We start from the raw sequence: 22,486 nt of genomic DNA on the forward strand, positions 1-22,486 counted from the left end.
TAATAACTATTTCTAGAGGCATTACTATATATTATAAAAGTAGAGAAATTGAAATTTGCTATTTATTTATTTTTTTTTATGAATAAAATGAAAATTTGTTGACTCAATTTTACCACTGTCATGAAGTACAATATGTGATGAGAAAATATCAGAATTGCCTGGATAACTAAAAGCGTTTTAAAGTCATCACCACATAAAATGACATGTCAGATTAGCAAAAAATTGCCTGGTCCTTAAGGTGAAATGAGGGTCCTTAACCACTTCAGCCCCGCTAGCTAAAACCCCCTTAATGACCAGGCCACTTTTTACACTTCTGCACTACACTACTTTCACCGTTTATCGCTCGGTCATGCAACTTACCACCCAAATGAATTTTACCTCCTTTTCTTCTCACTAATAGAGCTTTCATTTGGTGGTATTTCATTGCTGCTGACATTTTTACTTTTTTTGTTATTAATCGAAATTTAACGATTTTTTTGCAAAAAAATGACATTTTTCACTTTCAGCTGTAAAACTTTGCAAAAAAAAAAACGACATCCATATATAAATTTTTCGCTAAATTTATTGTTCTACATGTCTTTGATAAAAAAAAAAATAATAAATGTTTGGGAAAAAAAAAATGGTTTGGGTAAAAGTTATAGCGTTTACAAACTATGGTACAAAAATGTGAATTTCCGCTTTTTGAAGCAGCTCTGACTTTCTGAGCACCTGTCATGTTTCCTGAGGTTCTACAATGCCCAGACAGTAGAAAAAACCCACAAATGACCCCATTTCGGAAAGAAGACACCCTAAGGTATTCGCTGATGGGCATAGTGAGTTCATAGAACATTTTATTTTTTGTCACAAGTTAGCGGAAAATGATGATTTTATTTAAATTTTTTTTTTTTCTTACAAAGTCTCATATTCCACTAACTTGCGACAAAAAATAAAAAATTCTAGGAACTCGCCATGCCCCTCACGGAATACCTTGGGGTGTCTTCTTTCCAAAATGGGGTCACTTGTGGGGTAGTTATACTGCCCTGGCAATTTAGGGGCCCAATGGGTGAGAAGTACTTTGCAATCAAAATGTGTAAAAAATGGCCTGCGAAATCCGAAAGGTGCACTTTGGAATATGTGCCCCTTTGCCCACCTTGGCTGCAAAAAAGTGTCACACATGTGGTATCGCCGTACTCAGGAGAAGTTGGGCAATGTGTTTTGGGGTGTCATTTTACATATACCCATGCTGGGTGAGAGAAATATCTTGGCAAAAGATAACGTTTCCCATTTTTTTATACAAAGTTGGCATTTGACCAAGATATTTATCTCACCCAGCATGGGTATATGTAAAATGACACCCCAAAACACATTCCCCAACTTCTCCTGAGTACGGCGATACCAGATGTGTGACACTTTTTTGCAGCCTAGATGCGCAAAGGTGCCCAAATTCCTTTTAGGAGGGCATTTTTAGACATTTGGATCCCAGACTTCTTCTCACACTTTAGGGCCCCTAAAAAGCCAGGGCAGTATAAATACCCCACATGTGACCCCACTTTGGAAAGAAGACACCCCAAGGTATTCCGTGAGGGGCGTGGCGAGTTCATAGAATTTTTTATTTTTTTTGCATAAGTTAGCGGAAATTGATTTTTTGTTTTTTTCTCACAAAGTCTCACTTTCCGCTAACTTAGGACAAAAATTTCAATCTTTCATGGACTCAATATGCCCCTCACGGAATACCTTGGGGTGTCTTCTTTCCGAAATGGGGTCACATGTGGGGTATTTATACTGCCCTGGCTTTTTAGGGGACCTAAAGCGTGAGAAGAAGTCTGGAATATAAATGTCTAAAAATGTTTACGCATTTGGATTCCGTGAGGGGTATGGTGAGTTCATGTGAGATTTTATTTTTTGACACAAGTTAGTGGAATATGAGACTTAGTAAGAAAAAACAAAACAAAAAATATATATATTTCCGCTAACTTGGGCCAAAAAAATGTCTGAATGGTGCCTTACAGGGGGGGTGATCAATGACCAGGGAGTCTATATGGGTGATCACCCCCCTGTCATTGATCACCCCCCTGGTAAGGCTCCATTCAGACGTCCGTATGATTTTTACGGATCCATGGATCGGATCCGCAAAACACATGCGGACGTCTGAATGGAGCCTTACAGGGGGGTGATCAATGACAGGGGGTGATCAGGGAGTGTATATGGGTGATCACCCCCCTGTAAGGCTCCATTCAGACGTCCGTATGATTTTTACGGATCCATGGATAGGATCCGCAAAACACATGCGGACGTCTGAATGGAGCCTTACAGGGGGGTGATCAATGACAGGGGGGTGATCAATGACACGGGGTGATCAGGGAGTGTATATGGGTGATCACCCGCCTGTCATTGATCACCCCCCTGTAAGGCTCCATGACAGGGGGGTGATCAGGGAGTTTATATGGGGTGATCATGGGTGATCAGGGGTTAATAAGTGACGGGGGGGGGGTGTAGTGTAGTGTGGTGTTTGGTGCGACTTTACTGACCTACCTGTGTCCTCTGGTGGTCGATCCTAACAAAAGGGACCACCAGAGGACCAGGTAGCAGGTATATTAGACGCTGTTATCAAAACAGCGTCTAATATACCTGTTAGGGGTTAAAAAAAATCAGATCTCCAGCCTGCCAGCGAGCGATCGCCGCTGGCAGGCTGGAGATCCACTCGCTTACCTTCCGTTCCTATGAGCGCGCGCGCCTGTGTGCGCGCGTTCACAGGAAATCCCGGCCCTCGTGAGATGACGCGTATATGCGTCGTCGTGCGCAGGGCTGCCGCCTCCGGACCGAACATCTGCATTAGGCGGTCCGGAGGCGGTTAAAGAGGACCTTTCATCTGGCAAAAAATTGTTAACCAAGTATCATGATATATACAGCGGCGCCCAGGGATCTCACTGTAATTACTATCATCTCTGGGTGCCGCTCCGTTCTCCCGATATACCCTCCGGTATGTTCGGTCACTTGGTTATAGGAGGAGTAGATGCCCTTGTTCTCCAGGGTGTCTCCTTCTCCTAGGCTGTAGCGCTGGCCAATCGCAGCGCAGAGCTCACAGCCTGGGAGAAAAAAAAAAAACACTTCCAGGCTGTGAGCTCTGTGCTGCGATTGGTCAGCTCCTACTATAACCCTAAGTCTCTGCCTACTATAACCCAGTGACCGAACATACCAGAGGGCATAGCTGGAGAATAGAGTGGCGCCCTGGTATAATAGTAAGTGCAGTGAGATCTCTGGGCGCCGCTGTACAGATCAGGACACTTAGTTCACAATTTTTTGCCAGATGAAGAGTCCTATTTAAAAGGTGTTAAGCAGCTAATTTACTTTCCAGAATACTGGAAAAGTTGTATAATTCCTTGTGTCATCACAAAACAAGTTAAACCAGACTGTTCCGAATGTCTACTCTTCCTAATAAGGGAGTTGACCTGAATAAAATAACCTTCAGACTGATGAGAGATAATGTCACGGATCAGCGGGTGTGAACCCTCTGTGCTACTGACTGGCTATACACTCTGGAGGGGCTTTGTCTAAGCAACTACCTGGGTTTTCACTAGAGCCTCAGATGGCGAGGATAGACTTGAGCCGTTAGGGTAGTTGACAGGGGCTACACCAGAGCAATGCCAGAGTCAGTGGCAGCTGGTCCAGGAGATACCTGGGTAGGTACCAGAAGTACACGCGTAGTCAGGCAGGCGGGGTCATTACCAGTAGCAACAGTGCAATACCGAAGGATGAGGCAGAGGAGTAGTTAGACAGGCAAAAAGTCAGGGCAGGCGGCACAGGTCAGGCAATCCGAGTCGGCAACAGGAGAGAAAAGGCAAGCAGGCAGGGATACTATAAGCAGAGTCCAGGAACGAAGTATAAATCAGGAGCACACGAGAGTATCAGGAATCAGCAAACTCAAGGACCTTGACAAGGAGGCATCTGGGAAGAGCGCTGAGCCACTTAAATACCTGCAGAAGAGCCAGGGTCGGCCTAACCCATGGAGTGATGCGCTCCGCCCTGAGAGCAGCGTAACAAAACTAGTGTCCAGGGCTCAGTGGACGCTGTGGAGCGGAATCCTCAAAAATCAGTAACAACTACAGACACAGAGCCCAGAACCGCAGTGGTGCAACGGGAAGCACCGACCACAGGTCACCCAGGACTGCAGCGATAAATGGGGGAACAGCAGCATACAGCACCCGCTGTTACAGATAATATATGCTCCTGTCATCACCAGGGCTATTTTACACAAATTGTGGCCCTGGGCAAAAATAATAATGGGGCTCCAAATGCTGAAACACTGTACGAACAACACAGTTCGTATGTAAAGACCAATATCTCCAATGATGGCACTATACAAAGGCCCAACTAACACCAGCACAATATGACCACTACATAACTTAATACCATATTGCTACTGAATAAACCACACAGACCAATATTACCGTTATACAGTGACCATCTAGCAATATACAGGTGAAACTAAACTAAAAAAATATATCTGAATATCGTGCAAAGTTCATTTATTTCAGTAATTCAACTTAAAAGTTGAAACTATTAGACGAGAGACTCAAAGCGAGATATTTCAAGCCTTTATTTGTTATAATTTGGATGATTATTGCTTACAGGGAGGCTGAACCTGCGGCCCTCCAGCTCTTGTAAAACTACAACTCCCACCATGCCCTGCTGTAGGTTGTCCAGGAATGATGGGAGTTGTAGTTTTGCAACAGCTGGAGGGCCGCAGGTTGAGCATGCCTGGCTTACAGATTATGAAAACCCCAAATTCACAATCTCAGAAAAATAGCATATTGCATGAAATAAAAAAGGATGTTAAATAGAAGGATGTAGGACCTCTGAGAAGTATAATCATGCATATGTACTCAGTACTTGGTTTGGGCCCCTTTTGCATCAATTACTGCCTCAATGCGGCATGGCATGGATGTCATCAGCCTATGGCACTGCTGAGGTGTTATGGAAGATCAGGATGCTTCAATAGCAGCCTTCAGCTCTTCTGCATTGTTTGGTCTCATGTCTCATCTTTCTCTTGGCAATGCCCTATTAGATTCTTTATAGGGTTCAGGTCAGGCGAGTTTGCTGGCCAATCAAGCACAGTAATCACATGGTCATTGAACCAGGTTTTGGTACTTTTGGCAGTGTGGGCAGATAACATGGCTCCCCAAATCAACACACAGACTGTGGAAACTTCACCCTGGACTTCAAGCATCTTGTATTGTGTGCCTCTCCATTCTTCCTCCAGACTCTTGCGTTTCATTTGGAAACAAAGGACCCAATGTTGCTCTCATCAGAAAAGAGGACTTAGGACCACTGAGCAACAGACCAGTTCTATTATTCTTTAGCCCAGGTAAGACGCTTCTGATGTTGTTCAGGAGAGGCTTGACAAGAGGAATACGACATTTGAAGCCCGTGTCCAGGATCCGCCTGTGTGGTGGCTCTTGATGCACTAACTCTAGCCTCAGTCCACTCCTTGTGAAAGTCCCCAACACTTTTGAATGGCCTTTTCCTGACAATCCTCTTCAGGCTGTGGTCATCCCTGCTGCTTGTGCACCTTTTTCTTCTACAATTGTCCCTTCCACATAACTTTCTATTAAATCACATGGGAACTTTTTTACAATTACCTTTTGAGGCTTTCCCTCCTTATGAAGGGTGTCAATGATGGTTTTCTGCACAACTGTCCGGTCAGCAGTCTTTCCCATGATTGCGATTCCTACTGAACCAGACAGAGACAATTTACAGGCTCAGGAACCCTTTGAAGGGGTTATGGACTAATTAGCTGACTAGAGTGTGACACTTTGAGTCTAGAATACTGAACACTGAATACTGAAATTTTCTGAGATTGTGAATTTGGGGTTTTCATAAAGCTCTAAACCATAATTATCCAAAATTATAACTAATAAAGGCTGGAAATATCTCGCTTTGCATGTAATGAGTCTATCTCATATATTAGTTTCACCTTTTAAGTTGCATTACTGAAATAAATGAACTTTTGCACAATATTCTAATTTTTCGTGTTTCACCTGTATTCCAGTTCTACACGGGCGCTCTGCAGACCATATACATCAATACAGCACAGTTAAATCCAATGACTTACAGCCAAAGCCTCCTTGGATTGGAGTCGTTCACTTTTCCCATCTTTTTTTCACCTGGTCAGGACCACCATGAAAACGTCTTCCAGCCACAATATGTACCTGTGGAATTTTCCTTCCAGACATTTTTGGCTAGTCAGCAGTTTTAAAGCAATCTTCCTACTTTTTCCCCAAGCCGCACAATCTCCTCATCATGCAGATACCCCCAATTATGTGCTTACTGCTGCACCATCTGCCTCTAATTTACCGGTCACAAACCAGCGGGTGTGAACCCATTGTGCCACGTGTCCTACCTCCTCTAAGGGTGTTGTCCAACTGAACCCCTTGATCTTCACAGTACCCATGATGGTGGGGATAGACTTTCCCGAGGGGAACACCAGGTCGCAACCTCTTGAGGAGGATTGGCACACAATGCAACTTCTCAAAGTGGACCAGGAGGTACCTGAGCAAGGTACCAGAGGTACTGATGTAGGCAGCAGGCCGAGTCGTAACCAGGAGCAACAAGGCAGGACTTAAGGATGAGGCAGAGGCGAAGTCAAACAAGCAATAGGTCAGGGCAGGCGGCACAGGTCAGGCAATCTGGGTTGGCAACAGGAAAGTCAAGGCAAACAGGAAGGGACCAAACAGGTAGCGGAGTCCAGAAACAGAAGCACGGATCAGGCAAACAGGAACACAAGCACAGATAACAGCAACCTAGTAGCACACAAGGACCTTGACGCTGAGGCATCTGGGAGAGAGGCTGAGCCACTTATATAGAAACATAGAATGTGTCGGCAGATAAGAACCATTTGGCCCATCTAGTCTGCCCAATATATCTGAATCCTATGAATAGCCCCGGCCCTATCTTATATGAAGGATGGCCTTATGCCTATCCCATGCATGCTTAAACTCCTTCACTGTATTTGCAGCTACCACTTCTGCAGGAAGGCTATTCCATGCATCCACTACCCTCTCAGTAAAGTAATACTTCCTTATATTACTTTTAAACCTTTGCCCCTCTAATTTAAAACTGTGTCCTCTTGTGGTAGTTTTTCTTCTTTTAAATATGCTCTCCTCCTTTACCGAGTTGATTCCCTTTATGTATTTAAAAGTTTCTATCATATCCCCTCGGTCTCTTCTTTCTTCCAAGCTATACATATTAAGGTCTTTTAACCTTTCCTGGTAAGTTTTATCCTGCAATCCATGTACCAGTTTAGTAGCTCTTCTCTGAACTCTCTCTAGAGTATCTATATCCTTCTGGAGATATGGCCTCCAGTACTGCGCACAATACTCCAAGTGAGGTCTCACCAGTGTTCTGTACAGCGGCATAAGCACTTCACTCTTTCTACTGCTTATACCTCTCCCTATACATCCAAGCATTCTGCTTGCATTTCGTGCTGCTTTATTACATTGTCTTCCCACCTTTAAGTCTTCTGAAATAATTACTCCTAAATCCCTTTCCTCAGATACTGAGGTCAGGACTGTGTCGAATATTCTATATTCTGCCCTTGGGTTTTTACGCCCCAGGTGCATTATCTTGCACTTATCCACATTAAATTTCAGTTGCCAGAGTTCTGACCATTCTTCTAGTTTTCCTAAGTCCTTTTCCATTTGGCGTTTCCCTCCAGGAACATCAACCCTGTTACATATCTTTGTGTCATCAGCAAAAAGACAAACCTTACCATCGAGGCCTTTTGCAATATCACTTATGAAGATATTAAACAAAATTGGTCCCAGTACAGATCCCTGTGGAATCCCACTGGTAACATGACCTTGTTTTGAATGTTCTCCATTGACTACAACCCTCTGTTGTCTGTCCCTCAGCCACTGCCTAATCCACTCAACAATATGGGAGTCCATGCTCAATGACTGCAGTTTATTGATAAGTCTTCTATGTGGGACAGTGTCAAAAGCCTTACTAAAATCTAGATATGCAATGTCTACTGCACCTCCACCGTCTATTATTTTAGTCACCCAGTCAAAAAAATCTATAAGATTTGTTTGACATGATCTCCCTGAAGTAAACCCATGCTGTTTTTCATCTTGCAATCCATGGGATTTTAGATGTTCCACAATCCTATCCTTTAATAGGGTTTCCATTAATTTGCCTACTATTGATGTCAGACTCACTGGTCTATAGTTGCTCGATTCCTCCCTACTACCTTTCTTGTGAATGGGCACGACATTTGCCAATTTCCAATCTTCCGGGATGACTCCTGTTACTAATGATTGGTTAAATAAATCTGTTAACGGTTTTGCCAGCTCATATATGTGCAGGATGGCTAGGATTGGTCAGCGAGGTCACAACCCATAAAACACAGGAAGTGACGCGCGCCGGGTCTTAAGGAAGTGCTGCAGGGAACAAGTAGCAAGCATGCTGTAGCCAGGGCTGAAAGGAAACTGTGGAGCGGATCCCAGAACAATACCTACACGGACAGAGCCTAGGACTGCAGAGGTGAATAGGGAAGCACTGGCAGCAGATCACCGAACACGGGGTCCAGCACCGCGGTGGTAAGCAGGGGAACATCAAGACTATGACTATGTCCGGACATCAAGATGGAGGCACAGAACAAGGTGACAACAGCAGCCTGTGATGTATGTAGTGCAATGTGTGTAATGTATGTGGTGCAGTGTGTGATCATCACACCCTGCACTCCATACATCAGTGGGAGCTGTATGTAGTGAATGCAGGCAGGCTATTATGGCCAAGTGATAATGTACAAGGAAGATCCAGTATATTGGAGTGTACTTTATCCTTTAGCTATAATTGTCTGCTGTTATTTAGATTAGTAATGGTTCCCCCACGTAAATACCAACCTCTTAGGCCACGTTCACACCACCACTATATATTTCTGTTGTTCTGCTCCGTTATATGAGCAGAACAACGAATATAATGGAAGTGCTAAATCGGGCATCTAAGGCTGGGTTTTTGTCATAAGTTCAACATACACAAAAATCGTATATGTTAACAGACGCCTCAGACAGATGCCATACTTTGGCATCTGTCACCATAGAGTTCCATTGTAAAAATAAAAAAGTATTTAATTAAGTTTTTTTGTAAGTTTTTTTTGCAGGACTCTGCAGGATGGGAAAGTGTAGTGTACCATGTTTTTCCATCTTGTAAAGTCCAGCAAAAAAAAAAAAAAATGTATAGGCTAACATATACTTGTTTTTTTGTTTTTTACAATGGAATTATATGGGGACAGATGCCACAGTATGGCGGCGTCTGTTTCCATTTGGGATCTGTCTTTTTACCAGACAAAAAAGTGCTGCATATAAGGCTTTTTTCTCTGGTCTTTTTGACAGAATATACAACAGAGGTCCTAAACACAGCCTCCGACACAGATGTGTAGGACTATAGATTATGTATTTGAATTATTGCAAATTTCATACTCCTCCTTGGGTAAAAATACTCCTCAAAAATGGATAAGTGGAGTATTTTTACTCTTCCGGAAAAAATGTAGTGCGACCTCTGATGTGCACATTACAAAGCAGTGATACTTTGTGTCCCCTTGACAGAAATACCATGGCTTTAACATTAATAATGCCCTTTTTACCCCTAAAACAGCACTAATCACCCCCTTTCTGCTCACTTTTCAGTAATAATGCCCACTTTGTGCCACACAGAAAACAATAATCGTAAATACACAAAGGTTATTACTGTTTAGGGTAGAAAGAGTGTACTGTCATTGACAAAATCCCTTTTCTGCCCCAATATAGTAACAATAGCCCACTTTGCGGCCCCACACAATAAAATAGAATCAAAGGACGAATACCTTTTGAAAGCCCCAGCATTTCAGTGCTGCAGCTACCCGTGTCCACCAGACCATGCCATGGAGCGGTTGGCTGTGGTGGTCTGTCCTCACTTCTGGTCCAGGAGATGTTGGGGCTTTCAAAATGTGATTATTTTTTTCATATTGTAATTTCCTCCATTGTACCAATTTTTTGCCTGAGGTCAGACAACCCCTGTCTGAAGTAAAATACATATTACCACCAATAAAATAAATGAAGACTATGGGGGAGGGGAAGATTTATCAAAGTAGAACTGACAATTGCCCATAGCAACCAATTAGAATCCACCTTTCATTTTTGACAGCTCCTTTGGAAAATGAAAGGTGGAATGTGATTGGTTGCTATGGGCAACTAAGCCTGTTCTACTTTACACCAGTTTAATAATTCTCCCCCTATTACATTTATATCTCAGAGCTTTTTCTCCTGCATTCAGCTTCCAGGAAGAACTTGGCCTGGGCTGCCGCATACATTTGTTTTGGCACTTACAAGACGCTTGTTGAGAACACCGTGTTCAGTACATTGTCTTCTAGTGAACCCTGCCCTAATACCAGGCAGACAAGAGTTCTCTGACATACTGAAAGTGTCCTATTATGAGGAGAGGAGCAGGGGTGGACAATGAAACTGTAGATGTCAGGAGTAAAGCCTTATGGACATGGTCATGTGTTGTGAACGGGGCCTTGATGGCAGCAAATACAGGGCTCTACTGTTCCATAATGAGCAAACAAATTGATCAGAGAGACTCTGACAAGGACCAAATTGTGATGGGTAGACGACTGGTTCGGAACATGTCCAAAATGGCAGGTCTTGTAGGATGTTACAAATGTGCAGGTCTTGTAGGATGTATACAAGTGATCCAAGGAAAGACAACCTTTGAAGCCGCTACAGAGTTATGGGCCCCTATGGGCCTAGATGCGCATGGTGGGGGAAGGCTAGCCTGTCTTGTCCGATTCCACAGAAAAGCTACATTAGCAAAAATGTATAATTTCTTTTTTAATGCCAACTATGATAGACAGGTGTCAGCACACAGTGCATCCCAGGTTGTAGCATATGGGTCTGCGCAGCTACAGAATGGACAGTGTCCATGATGACATCCAGTCCACCACCAAAAGCCTCAGGCATGCAAGTATCAGAACTGGACCAATGGAAGAAGGTGGCCAGTCTATATCATCTGGATGGCTTACGGAGGGGGGTCATCATCCCCTACCTGAGCAAGATATGGCACCGAAAGCCTCAGTGGTAAGAAGGAAGTAGTGTATGTATATATCATGTTAGTGTCCTACAAAAGAGTTCCTTGAAATGCAACAGATCATTCATCAGAGTAAGGTACACAGTTGCATACAGCTGGCATCGGCATTTTTTTTGTTCGTTTTTTTTTTAGATTGAGCCATATGGATATGGATACTGTACGGGATACTTTATTTTTTATATTCAAATGTACATGAGGTGTGAATGGTAGAGATTTATTGAATAAGCATTCAGGGTCAGACATATGATCTTTCAATGAGAACTATTTTATGATACTCACTCAATTTCCTTCTTTTCTGCCTCCTCTTGGGTAAGATCTTCTTCCACACTGTAGTCCAAGACAGACCCCACACCAAACGCTCTGTTGCGTCTTATGAGTGGCTTAATGGATTCCTGGTCTTCTCCAGCAACAAACTGTCCATAGAAAGTCATCTTCATCATTCCGTCAAAGAGGTTCTGTCCAAGAAGTTTTCTTGATAACTTGAGTATCTTTAGGAAATCAGAAAAAATGATCATAAAATGTGCATCCTCCTATTTGCATATGTCATTGAGAGACACTGCATACCCCATGATCTAGGCCAGGGATGGGCAAACTGCAGCTCTCCAGCTGTTGTAAAACTACAAATCCCATCATGCCCTCCTGTTAGCAGACTGGGCATACTGGGAGTTGTAGTTTTACAACAGCTGGAGAGCCGCAGTTTGCCCATCCCTGATCTAGGCTGCTCATACTCATCAGATGAGTGTTGGCTGAACTCACCGATTCCAGCTGATCATCTAATGTGTACAGGGGTGCGAGAGGTATCTGTCAATAGTTTAGTCCCATTTCTGCATTGAAAACATGTGTACGGGGTAATTTGGGAGTAATAACTTCAGTTTTGTTTAAATGTATGGTCATGGATGTAGCATATGTTACTGAAAAACACATAAAACTTTTTGGAGTTCTGATATTTTTGCAATTGTCACACGTTGTGTTTTTCTCCAGAAGGAAACAGACTGTTGTAACCTGCCCATTTATCACTACTGAAAGTTACAGTTACAGGGATTTTTCATGGAGATTTTTATTTGAATAAAATAGGGCTCAAAAAGGGTTTAAAAATAAAATCTTTACCTCCACTGATCATACATTGCTTCCGTTCTGAAGCTGCTCTAGCCCCTGCTACTCTTCACTTCCTGTTCTGACTCAACACATCAGAAACGCCAGGAAAGATCCATTTAGCCAACTACTGTCCATAACGGTGACCTGCCAAGTCCAGCCAGGACTACAAAGTGAAGTCCAGTGGAGCCTGGAGCAGTAGTGAAAGAACTTCTGACCCACACTCCTCATCAATTTATTTCTGGAAAACCTCTTTAAAGTGTGATCAGAAAATGGCCTATTTATGTTAAACATATTTCTTTAGAATGTTTGGAGATGGTTTTTAATATTCCATGCCACTACCTATGTGTCAAAAATCCTAAAATTATGCAGTTCGCGCAGTGTCCACTAAGCTGCCACATGGGCCATAGACACAATGGACCGGAGGGGACCCGATTGAGTCCTATGGGAGAGTTTTGTAAGCATGCTTCGTGACATGTGCAAAGGTCAGGAAAGAACTGATCAGCTGTGATATCACTTATTGTAAATAGTGGATCCTGTGTTATCTATACAGAGGTGTTACTTGTCATTGTAATTGTGCTTGTGGTAATAAGACAATTGCTATTGATAAGTAACCTTAAAGGGAGTCTGTCACCACATTTTAGCATGTTAGACCGTTAAAATAGGGTTATGTGATCCAGCCAGAACATAAAAACGGTACCTTTGTGGTAGAAAACGGACTTTTCAATTTGCAGAAAACGAACTTATAAGATTATCTTCTGAGCCCTCTCAAGTGCCCAGGGCGGTCTCTCAATCCTCAGAGCCCAGGCAGGCACCTCCTAAACGGCTGATAACTCCGCCCTCCGTGCGCCTCTGCCCGCCCGTTTACTCCCCTCCCCTGTCCCTTTCCACTGTGGCTGTGCGGTACAAATCGTAGCGGGCGCATGCGCAATGTGATGCCCGCTCCTGGCAGGGCATCGCAATACCTATTGCGCATACGCCGGCTAATCCTGCAGATTTCGCGCCGTTTAGCCGGCGCATGCGCAATAGGTATTGCGATGCCCTGCCAGGAGCGGGCATCGCATTGCGCATGCGCCCGCTACGATTTGTACCGCAGTGGAAAGGGACAGGGGAGGGGAGTAAACGGACGGGCAGAGGCGCACGGAGGGCGGAGTTATCAGCCGTTTAGGAGGTGCCTGCCTGGGCTCTGAGGATTGAGAGACCGCCCTGGGCACTTGAGAGGGCTCAGAAGATAATCTTATAAGTTCGTTTTCTGCAAATTGAAAAGTCCGTTTTCTACCACAAAGGTACCGTTTTTATGTTCTGGCTGGATCACATAACCCTATTTTAACGGTCTAACATGCTAAAATGTGGTGACAGACTCCCTTTAAAGAGGACCTTTCAATGTTCCCGAGATTCCTGTTTTAATAGCTTCATGCATCCCCCATGTAATAACAATTCTGGAGCATCTATTCTTATGTCTGTATGTTGTGCCATTCCTCTGTTATTTCTACTAGAAGTTATGAATGAGGTAACAAGTTGGGGGGGGGGAGTATCTGCACAGACTTAGGGCTCTTTCACACTTGCGTTCTTTTCTTCCGGCATAGAGTTCCGTCGTCGGGGCTCGCAAGACTTGCTGCAAGGCCGGATCCGGAATTAATGCCCATTGAAAGGCATTGATCCGGATCCGGCCTTAAGCTAAACGTCGTTTCGGCGCATTGCCGGATACGACATTTAGCTTTTTCTGAATGGTTACCATGGCTGCCGGGACGCTAAAGTCCTGGCAGCCATGGTAAAGTGTAGTGGGGAGCGGGGAGCAGCATACTTACTGTCCGTGCGGCTCCCGGGGCGCTCCAGAGTGACGTCAGGGCGCCCCAAGCGCATGGATCACGTGATCGCATGGCACGTCATCCATGTGCATGGGGCGCTCTGACGTCATTCTGGAGCGCCCCGGGAGCCGCGCGGACTGTAAGTATACTGCTCCCCCGCTCCCCACTACTACTATGGCAACCAGGACTTTAATAGCGTCCTGGCTGCCATAGTAACACTGAACGCATTTTGAAGACTGATCCGTCTTCAAATGCTTTCAGTACACTTGCGTTTTTCCAGATCCGGCGTGTAATTCCGGCAAGTGGAGTACACGCCGGATCCGGACAACCCAAGTGTGAAAGAGGCTTAACTCTATCCAATCAGTGCTGCCATTGTCAGACTGGTACACACCTCCAACAGGTTACCTCCCCCCTGTACCCTTACTGCAGACTGCTAGCAATTCATTCATAGCTTCTAGTAGACATAATACAGGAATGGGACAATATACAGACATAGGAATAGATGTTCCAGAATTGTTATTACATGGGGATGCATGAAGCTATTAAAACATGCCTGTCAGGAGTAGTGAGAGGTCCTCTTTAAAGGGATTCTGTCATCAAGATTTTCGATATGGAGCTGTTCATATCATCCTCTCAGCCTCCATTATCTAATTAAAAATATACTAGTTTTATCCCACCTGTCCTTCCATTTTGGATAACAATCGGTTTTATTAATATGCTAATTACCTTACTAACATGCCCAAGGGGCTGTCCCTCCGGCCGTTTGTGCCCAGCCGCGCCCCTTATCTCGTAGCCCAGCGCCGCCCCACTGCTAATTATGCACTCCTATCATCGCCGATGGTGCGCCGTAATCTTGCGCATGCGCCCTAAATCCACTGGTACGGCGCACCATCGGCGATGAGAGGAGTGCATAATTAGCAGTGGGGCGGCGCTGGGCTAAGAGATAAGGAGCGCGGCTGGGCACAAACGGCCGGAGGGACAGCCCCTTGGGCACGCTAGTAAGGTAATTAGCATATTAATAAAACAGATTTTTATCCAAAATGAAAAGGACTGGTGGGGGTGAAAATAGTATATTTTAAATTAGATAATGGAGGCTGAGAGGATGATATGAACAGCTCCATATCGAAAATCTTGCTGACAGAATCCCTTTAATAGGACAAGTCTCAACATATTATCAGGCCTAAAGGCCAAGCTGCTTGAAAAGAATGTGGCAGTCATATGAGCGCTGCTTTCTCTTGACTGTTTACCTGCTCGCTGTCAACATTCAGCAGATGTAATTAGACCTCCGCAGTCCCATTCGCTTCTATGGGATGGCTCCTTCCTATTCACATGAATGGAAGATGAGCGGCAGAACCCTGGCACGCCCATTGGACTGAACGTTGTGCTTCTGGCTCTGCCCACTGTGTAGCTGGTAGGAATGTTGGGTGTTGAACCCCCACCGACCTGATATTGATGACCTATGCTGAGAATAAGTCACCAATATCGAAGAACCGGAAGACCCCTTTTAAAAGGCTTATCCCATGAAAAGTATTAGGGTCTATTCACACGTCCGTTGTTTCTTTCCTGATCTGTTCCGTTTTTTGCTGAACAGATCTGGACCCATTCATTTTCAATGGGTCCAGAAAAAAAATCTGACATTGTGCTGTCCGTTTTTTTCCAGGACCCATTGAAAATGAATGGGTCCAGATCTGGTCCAGATCTGTTCAGCAAAAAACGGAACAGATCAGGAAACAAACAACGGACGTGTGAATAGACCCTTACTACGCGATGAATAGGACACCGCACCCACAAAAAGGAAGAAATTCCACTTAATATGTGATTTAAAAATACGTTTTTGAGTGATAACCTCTTTAAAGGGGTTTTCCGATCTGAACATGGGTCTCACCTCTGGTACTCGCTCCTATCTCCAGAACTAAGTAAAGGAGAGCACACCGCGCATGCGTGGCATCCTCTTCATTTACCACATGCATAGTGTGCTCTCCTTCACTTAGGAGACCCCATTCTGGACTTAGGCTAGGGCTACATGACGACATTTTGTCGCACCAATGTGGCGCGACAATTTTTATAATAATAGTCTATGGTGTCACACTGCAACAGGCAGAGATGTTTTTTCGAGGTGGATGCATGTTTCAGTGCGACACCATAGACGGCCATTCTAAAAATTGTCGCGCGACAAATGTTGCAGTGTAGTTGTGCCCTATCTGTCGTGCGACAAATGTCATCGTGTAGACCTAGCCTAAGGAGCGGGTATCAGAGGTAGGATCTACCACAAATTATGAGATGGGAAACTCCCTGTAATGGCTGCACAATTTGCCTAAAAATTGAGCAGCCATTAACAGTCAGCAATAAGTTAGGCTCATTTCACACAGTCAGTGGTCAGTGATTTCCATCGGTGACTAAGCCAAAACCAGGACTGGAGCCTCCACAGAGATAAGGAATAAGGGAAAGATCTGCTCCTGTTCTGTGTTCAGAGCCGCCCCTGGTTTTGGCTCAAAATCTCTGACCAATTACTGTGTGGAAGTGGCTTTGGCTCTCATTTCATTTCTGTGTGGCATCAAATATGTGGGATATCACAGTTAGGCCATGTTCACACACTAAGGCCCCATTCAAACAAACAGCGGTACTGCAATGGCCGTGTGAGCTCCGTACTTACTCCATAACACTCCTTGAATTGAATGGGTCCTTGATCTGCAACATACGGCAAAAGATAGGGCATGTCCTGTTTCTTTGTGGTGCGGAGGCACGGACCCGTAAGTTCGGAGTGTTTCCGTGGGCTTCCGATCCGCGCCTCCGCATTGCAACAGATAAGACATGTATCTTTTGCCATATGTTGCAGATTGCGGAGCCATTCAAGTCAATACGGAGTTAAACAAGTGCACAGCGGCAATACGTTAGTCTGAATGGTCACGGGTAGTGTTGAGCGAGCTTGTGTTTTAAGTTTGGCGTCCAAAGTTCAGGTTATCTAAGAATCCTATTATGGATTCTGCTACCACGGACCATAACGGGATTCTACGTCGACACGCACCAAGGAAGCCTATTAGAGGAATATTCTGTATTACATTCCGTCATAATAGAAGCCTATGGCCAGCATAGACTACCATTATGAGAGAATGCCTCTTATAGGCTTCCGCGGTGCGTGCCGTCATAGAATCCTGTTATGGTCTGTGGTAGCGGAATCCATAACGGGATTCTTAGATAACCCAAACTTTGGACGCCGAATTTAAGACACAAGTTCGCTCAACACTAGTAACGAGGTCAATCCACACTGTAAAGGTGGTCGGGATGCAGCCAAAAGGGGCTTGCTAATAAAAGTGTATTTGTAGCTTCTTGCCTATGTAGTACTCCACCTGGACAGGGAGATAGTCTGCAGGGACAGAGGGGTCTTTTAGACTACGTTCACACTAGCGTTAATATTTTCCAGTATTGAGATCCGTCATAGCGGCTCAATACCATAAAAAAACACAAGTCACAATAGAAAACGGATCCGTCCCCCATTGACTTTCAGTGGAGTTAATGACGGATCTGTCCTGCCTATGTTAAATATAATACAACCGGATCCGTTCATAACAGATGCAGATGGTTCTATTATCTGTAACGGAAGCGTTTTTGCTGAACCCTGCCGGATCCAGTAAAAACGCAAGTGTGAAAGTAGCCTTATTCGCACGAACAAACAATAAATACATAAAATTTGGGCCAACAGGAGCGAGGACTTGTCCCTGTCATATCCGGCCCTTACATAGGCCGTCAACAGATCCGCTTCATAAGGGGATTCTGCACATTATATAATGTATGTTCTGCAATTGTCTGCAAATGCATCACCACTTTCATCTCTGCTTGCTGTCAGTGAATGAGAACAATGTTTAGAAAGAGGCTGAAAATCTGCCCTGTTCAGGTTAGTTACAACACACTGACAGCTGTCAGACATGAGCATTCTTCACCAAGAATGTTTCCATTCACAGTCTGAGAGCAGAGATCTTGAAGGTGAAAGTGAAACCCAAGTTATAAGAAGCAGAACAGACTTGGTGGGCAGAGTTTTCCAGCATGTCCCATCATTGACCCTGGCATGGGTGCTGGGCATATTACCTGCTGATTCCGGTCCACCAAGGGTTCCACGGAGCAGAGCCAGAACACCATGAGGCTCCGCAGCAGCTCCCACGTGGCTTTACTCTTATAGGCTTCCTGCGTGTTATCAAACGTTATAGTGACAGCAGGGCAAGGCTTGTGGAGCCGGCTCCTCTCCATGTCACCCCCTCCGGAGCTGAGGGGACATGGCTTCCCCTGGGCTCCATCCTCTGCAGCCTGCTCCTTGGCCTTGGCTACTGTGGAGCTGAAGCGCAGCGGCAGTGTGAACGGGCACCTGAGGCTGGCGGCGAGCCGCACAGACATCTTGCTGCACGCCATGGGTGATGCTGGTGAGAGTCCACGTGAGGGCTACGCTCAGATGATACTGCCCACGTCATTGTAGCTGCCGTCCTCCGCCCCACACACCCCCGCACTCTGATTGGTTCCGCCCTGTTAGACTGAAGCCATGTGAAATTCCTGCGGCGCGGTGGGTGCGGTAACCGCGGGGTAGGGGAGCGCAAGACACTGGGCCCCTGCACAAACCTTGGCTTCCAACCCTGTCACAGTGTGCTAAGAGCTCTAGTGTGCAGTGCTTTTTGGGAGTATTAGGCCTCTTTCACACTACAGTATGTCGATTTCAGTGTTTTGCGGTCTGTTTTTCACAGATCCGGCCCCGACAGATGTTTTTTTGCTTCCGTTGTGGTTCCGTTTCCGTTCCGTTGTTCCGTTCCGTTTTTTCCATATGGCATATACAGTAATTATATAGAAAAAATTGGACTAGGCATAACATTTTCAATAGATGGTTCAGAAAAAACGGAAACGGAAGACATACGGATGCATTTCCGTATGTGTTCCGGGTTTTTTTGCGGACCCATTGACTTGAATGGAGCCACAGACCGTGATTTGCGGGCAATAATAGGACATGTTTTACCTTTTAGGGTCCATTCACACGTCCGTTGTTTCTTTCCTGATCTGTTCCGTTTTTTGCGGAACAGATCTGGACCAGTTCTGTACCCATTCATTTTCAATGGGTCCTGAAAAAAAATCTGAGCTGTCCGATTTTTTTTCAGGACCCATTGAAAATGAATGGGTACAGAACTGGTCCAGATCTGTTCGCAAAAAAACTGAACAGATCAGGAAAGAAACAACGGACGTGTGAATAAACCCTTAATGGAACGGAAATACGGAAACGGAATGCATACGGAACAATCCGTTTTTTTTTTTTTTTTGCAGAACCATTGAAATGAATGGTTCCGTATACGGACCGTATATGTAACGCAAAAAAACGGACCGCAAAACGGAAAAAAAAAACAAACAGTAGTGTGAAAGAGGCCTTAGGCTACATGCACAAGAAAGTAAAGCAAAAACTTCTGCGGGAGATTTATTAAACTGGTGCAAAATAGAACTGGTTTATAAGGGTACTTTCACACCAGCGTTAAAGTTTTCCGGTATTGAGTTCCGTCCTAGGGGCTCAATACCGGAAAAAACATATCAGTTTTACCCTAATGCATTCTGAATGGAGAGCAATCCGTTCAGTATGCATCAGGATGCCTTCCGTTCCGGTCCTTTTACGGTATTTTCTCCGGCCAAAATTCCGGAACACTTGCCAGATTGCAGGATCCAGCATTAATTTCCATTGAAATGTATTAATGCTGGATGCGGTACCAAGTGTTCAGGAAATTGCCACACTGACGGATCCGGTCTGCGCATGCGCAGACCTTTAAAAGTGTGAAAAAGATAAATACCGGATCCGGATGACACGGAGAGACGGATCCGGTATTTCAATTCATTTTTCAGCCGGATCCGGAAACATGATATCAGTTTGCATTCGGATTTCCGGATCCGCCAGCCGGAGCTGCCTGCCAGATTCTTCTAACGCTAGTGTGAAAGTACCCTTATTTGCCCATAGCAACCGATCATATTCCACCTTTCATTTTCCAAAGGAGCTGTGAAAGATGGCAGATTTTACCCGTGATTATTCCCGACTAGAGTTGAGCGAACACCTGGATGTTCGGGTTCGAGAAGTTCGGCCGAACATCCCGGAAATGTTCGGGTTCGGGATCCGAACCCGATCCGAACTTCGTCCCGAACCCGAACCCCATTGAAGTCAATGGGGACCCGAACTTTTCGGCACTAAAAAGGCTGTAAAACAGCCCAGGAAAGAGCTAGAGGGCTGCAAAAGGCAGCAACATGTAGGTAAATCCCCTGCAAACAAATGTGGATAGGGAAATTAATTAAAATAAAAATTAAATAAATAAAAATTAACCAAAATCAATTGGAGAGAGGTTCCATAGCAGAGAATCTGGCTTCCCGTCACCCACCACTGGAACAGTCCATTCTCAGATATTTAGGCCCCGGCACCCAGGCAGAGGAGAGAGGTCCCGTAACAGAGAATCTGTCTTCATGTCAGCAGAGAATTAGTCTGCATGTCATAGCAGAGAATGAGGCTTCACGTCAGCCACCACTGCAACAGTCCATTGGCATATATTTAGGCCCAGCACCCAGGCAGAGGAGAGAGGTCCCGTAACAGACAATCTGGCTTCATGTCAGCAGAGAATCAGTCTGCATGTCATAGCAGAGAATGAGGCTTCACGTCACCCACCACTGCAACAGTCCATTGGCATATATTTAGGCCTAGCACACAGGCAGAGCAGAGAGGTCCCGTAACAGACAATCTGGCTTCATGACAGCAGAGAATCAGTCTGCATGTCATAGCAGAGAATGAGGCTTCACGTCACCCACCACTGCAACAGTCCATTGGCATATATTTAGGCCTAGCACACAGGCAGAGCAGAGAGGTCCCGTAACAGACAATCTGGCTTCATGACAGCAGAGAATCAGTCTGCATGTCATAGCAAAGAATGAGGCTTCACGTCACCCACCACTGCAACAGTCCATTGGCATATATTTAGGCCTAGCACACAGGCAGAGCAGAGAGGTCCCGTAACAGACAATCTGGCTTCATGTCAGCAGAGAATCAGTCTGCATGTCATAGCAGAGAATGAGGCTTCACGTCACCCACCACTGCAACAGTCCATTGGCATATATTTAGGCCTAGCACACAGGCAGAGCAGAGAGGTCCCGTAACAGACGATCTGGCTTCATGTCAGCAGAGAATCAGTCTGCATGTCATAGCAGAGAATCAGGCTTCACGTCAGCCACCACTGCAACAGTCCATGGTCATAAATTTAGGCCCAGCACCCAGGCAGAGGAGAGAGGTCCCGTAACAGACAATCTGGCTTCATGTCAGCAGAGAATTAGTCTGCATGTCATAGCAGAGAATCAGGCTTCATGTCAGCCACCACTGCAACAGTCCATTGGCATATATTTAGGCCTAGCACACAGGCAGAGGAGAGGTTCATTCAACTTTGGGTAGCATCGCAATATAATGGTAAAATGAAAATAAAAATAGGATTGAATGAGGAAGTGCCCTGGAGTCCAATAATATATGGTTATGGGGAGGTAGTTAATGTCTAATCTGGACAAGGGACGGACAGGTCCTGTGGGATCCATGCCTGGTTCATTTTTATGAACGTCAGCTTGTCCACATTGGCTGTAGACAGGCGGCTGCGTTTGTCTGTAATGACGCCCCCTGCCGTGCTGAATACACGTTCAGACAAAACGCTGGCTGCCGGGCAGGCCAGCACCTCCAAGGCATAAAAGGCTAGCTCTGGCCACGTGGACAATTTAGAGACCCAGAAGTTGAATGGGGCCGAACCATCAGTCAGTACGTGGAGGGGTGTGCACACGTACTGTTCCACCATGTTAGTGAAATGTTGCCTCCTGCTAACACGTTGCGTATCAGGTGGTGGTGCAGTTAGCTGTGGCGTGTTGACAAAAGTTTTCCACATCTCTGCCATGCTAACCCTGCCCTCAGAGGAGCTGGCCGTGACACAGCTGCCTTGGCGACCTCTTGCTCCTCCTCTGCCTTGGCCTTGGGCTTCCACTTGTTCCCCTGTGACATTTGGGAATGCTCTCAGTAGCGCGTCTACCAACGTGCGCTTGTACTCGCGCATCTTCCTATCACGCTCCAGTGCAGGAAGTAAGGTGGGCACATTGTCTTTGTAGCGTGGATCCAGCAGGGTGGCAACCCAGTAGTCCGCACAGGTTAAAATGTGGGCAACTCTGCTGTCGTTGCGCAGGCACTGCAGCATGTAGTCGCTCATGTGTGCCAGGCTGCCCAGGGGTAAGGACAAGCTGTCCTCTGTGGGAGGCGTATCGTCATCGTCCTGCCTTTCCCCCCAGCCACGCACCAGTGATGGACCCGAGCTGCGTTGGGTGCCACCCCGCTGTGACCATGCTTCATCCTCATCCTCCTCCACCTCCTCCTCATCCTCGTCCTCCTCGTCCTCCAGTAGTGGGCCCTGGCTGGCCACATTTGTACCTGGCCTCTGCTGTTGCAAAAAACCTCCCTCTGAGTC

General features: G+C 45.5%; 1 protein-coding gene across 1 annotated transcript in view; it reads right to left on the bottom strand.

Annotated features, from left to right (window-relative positions):
- The window catches only part of LOC122924379 (proline dehydrogenase 1, mitochondrial-like), a 152,103-nt gene extending 133,648 nt beyond the window's left edge, over window positions 1-18,455 (bottom strand). The window contains exons 1-2 of the mRNA XM_044275405.1: window positions 18,087-18,455; window positions 11,383-11,591 (exon numbers count right to left, since the gene is read on the bottom strand). Of these exons, the coding sequence (XP_044131340.1) occupies window positions 11,383-11,591; window positions 18,087-18,404 (527 nt within the window). The 5' untranslated portion in view covers window positions 18,405-18,455. The remainder of the gene's footprint in view (window positions 1-11,382; window positions 11,592-18,086) is intronic.
- Between the last annotated feature and the right edge of the window lie 4,031 nt (window positions 18,456-22,486).

The sequence above is a fragment of the Bufo gargarizans genome, chromosome 1 (assembly GCF_014858855.1).
Source record: "Bufo gargarizans isolate SCDJY-AF-19 chromosome 1, ASM1485885v1, whole genome shotgun sequence".
Taxonomy (NCBI): Eukaryota; Metazoa; Chordata; class Amphibia; order Anura; family Bufonidae; genus Bufo; species Bufo gargarizans.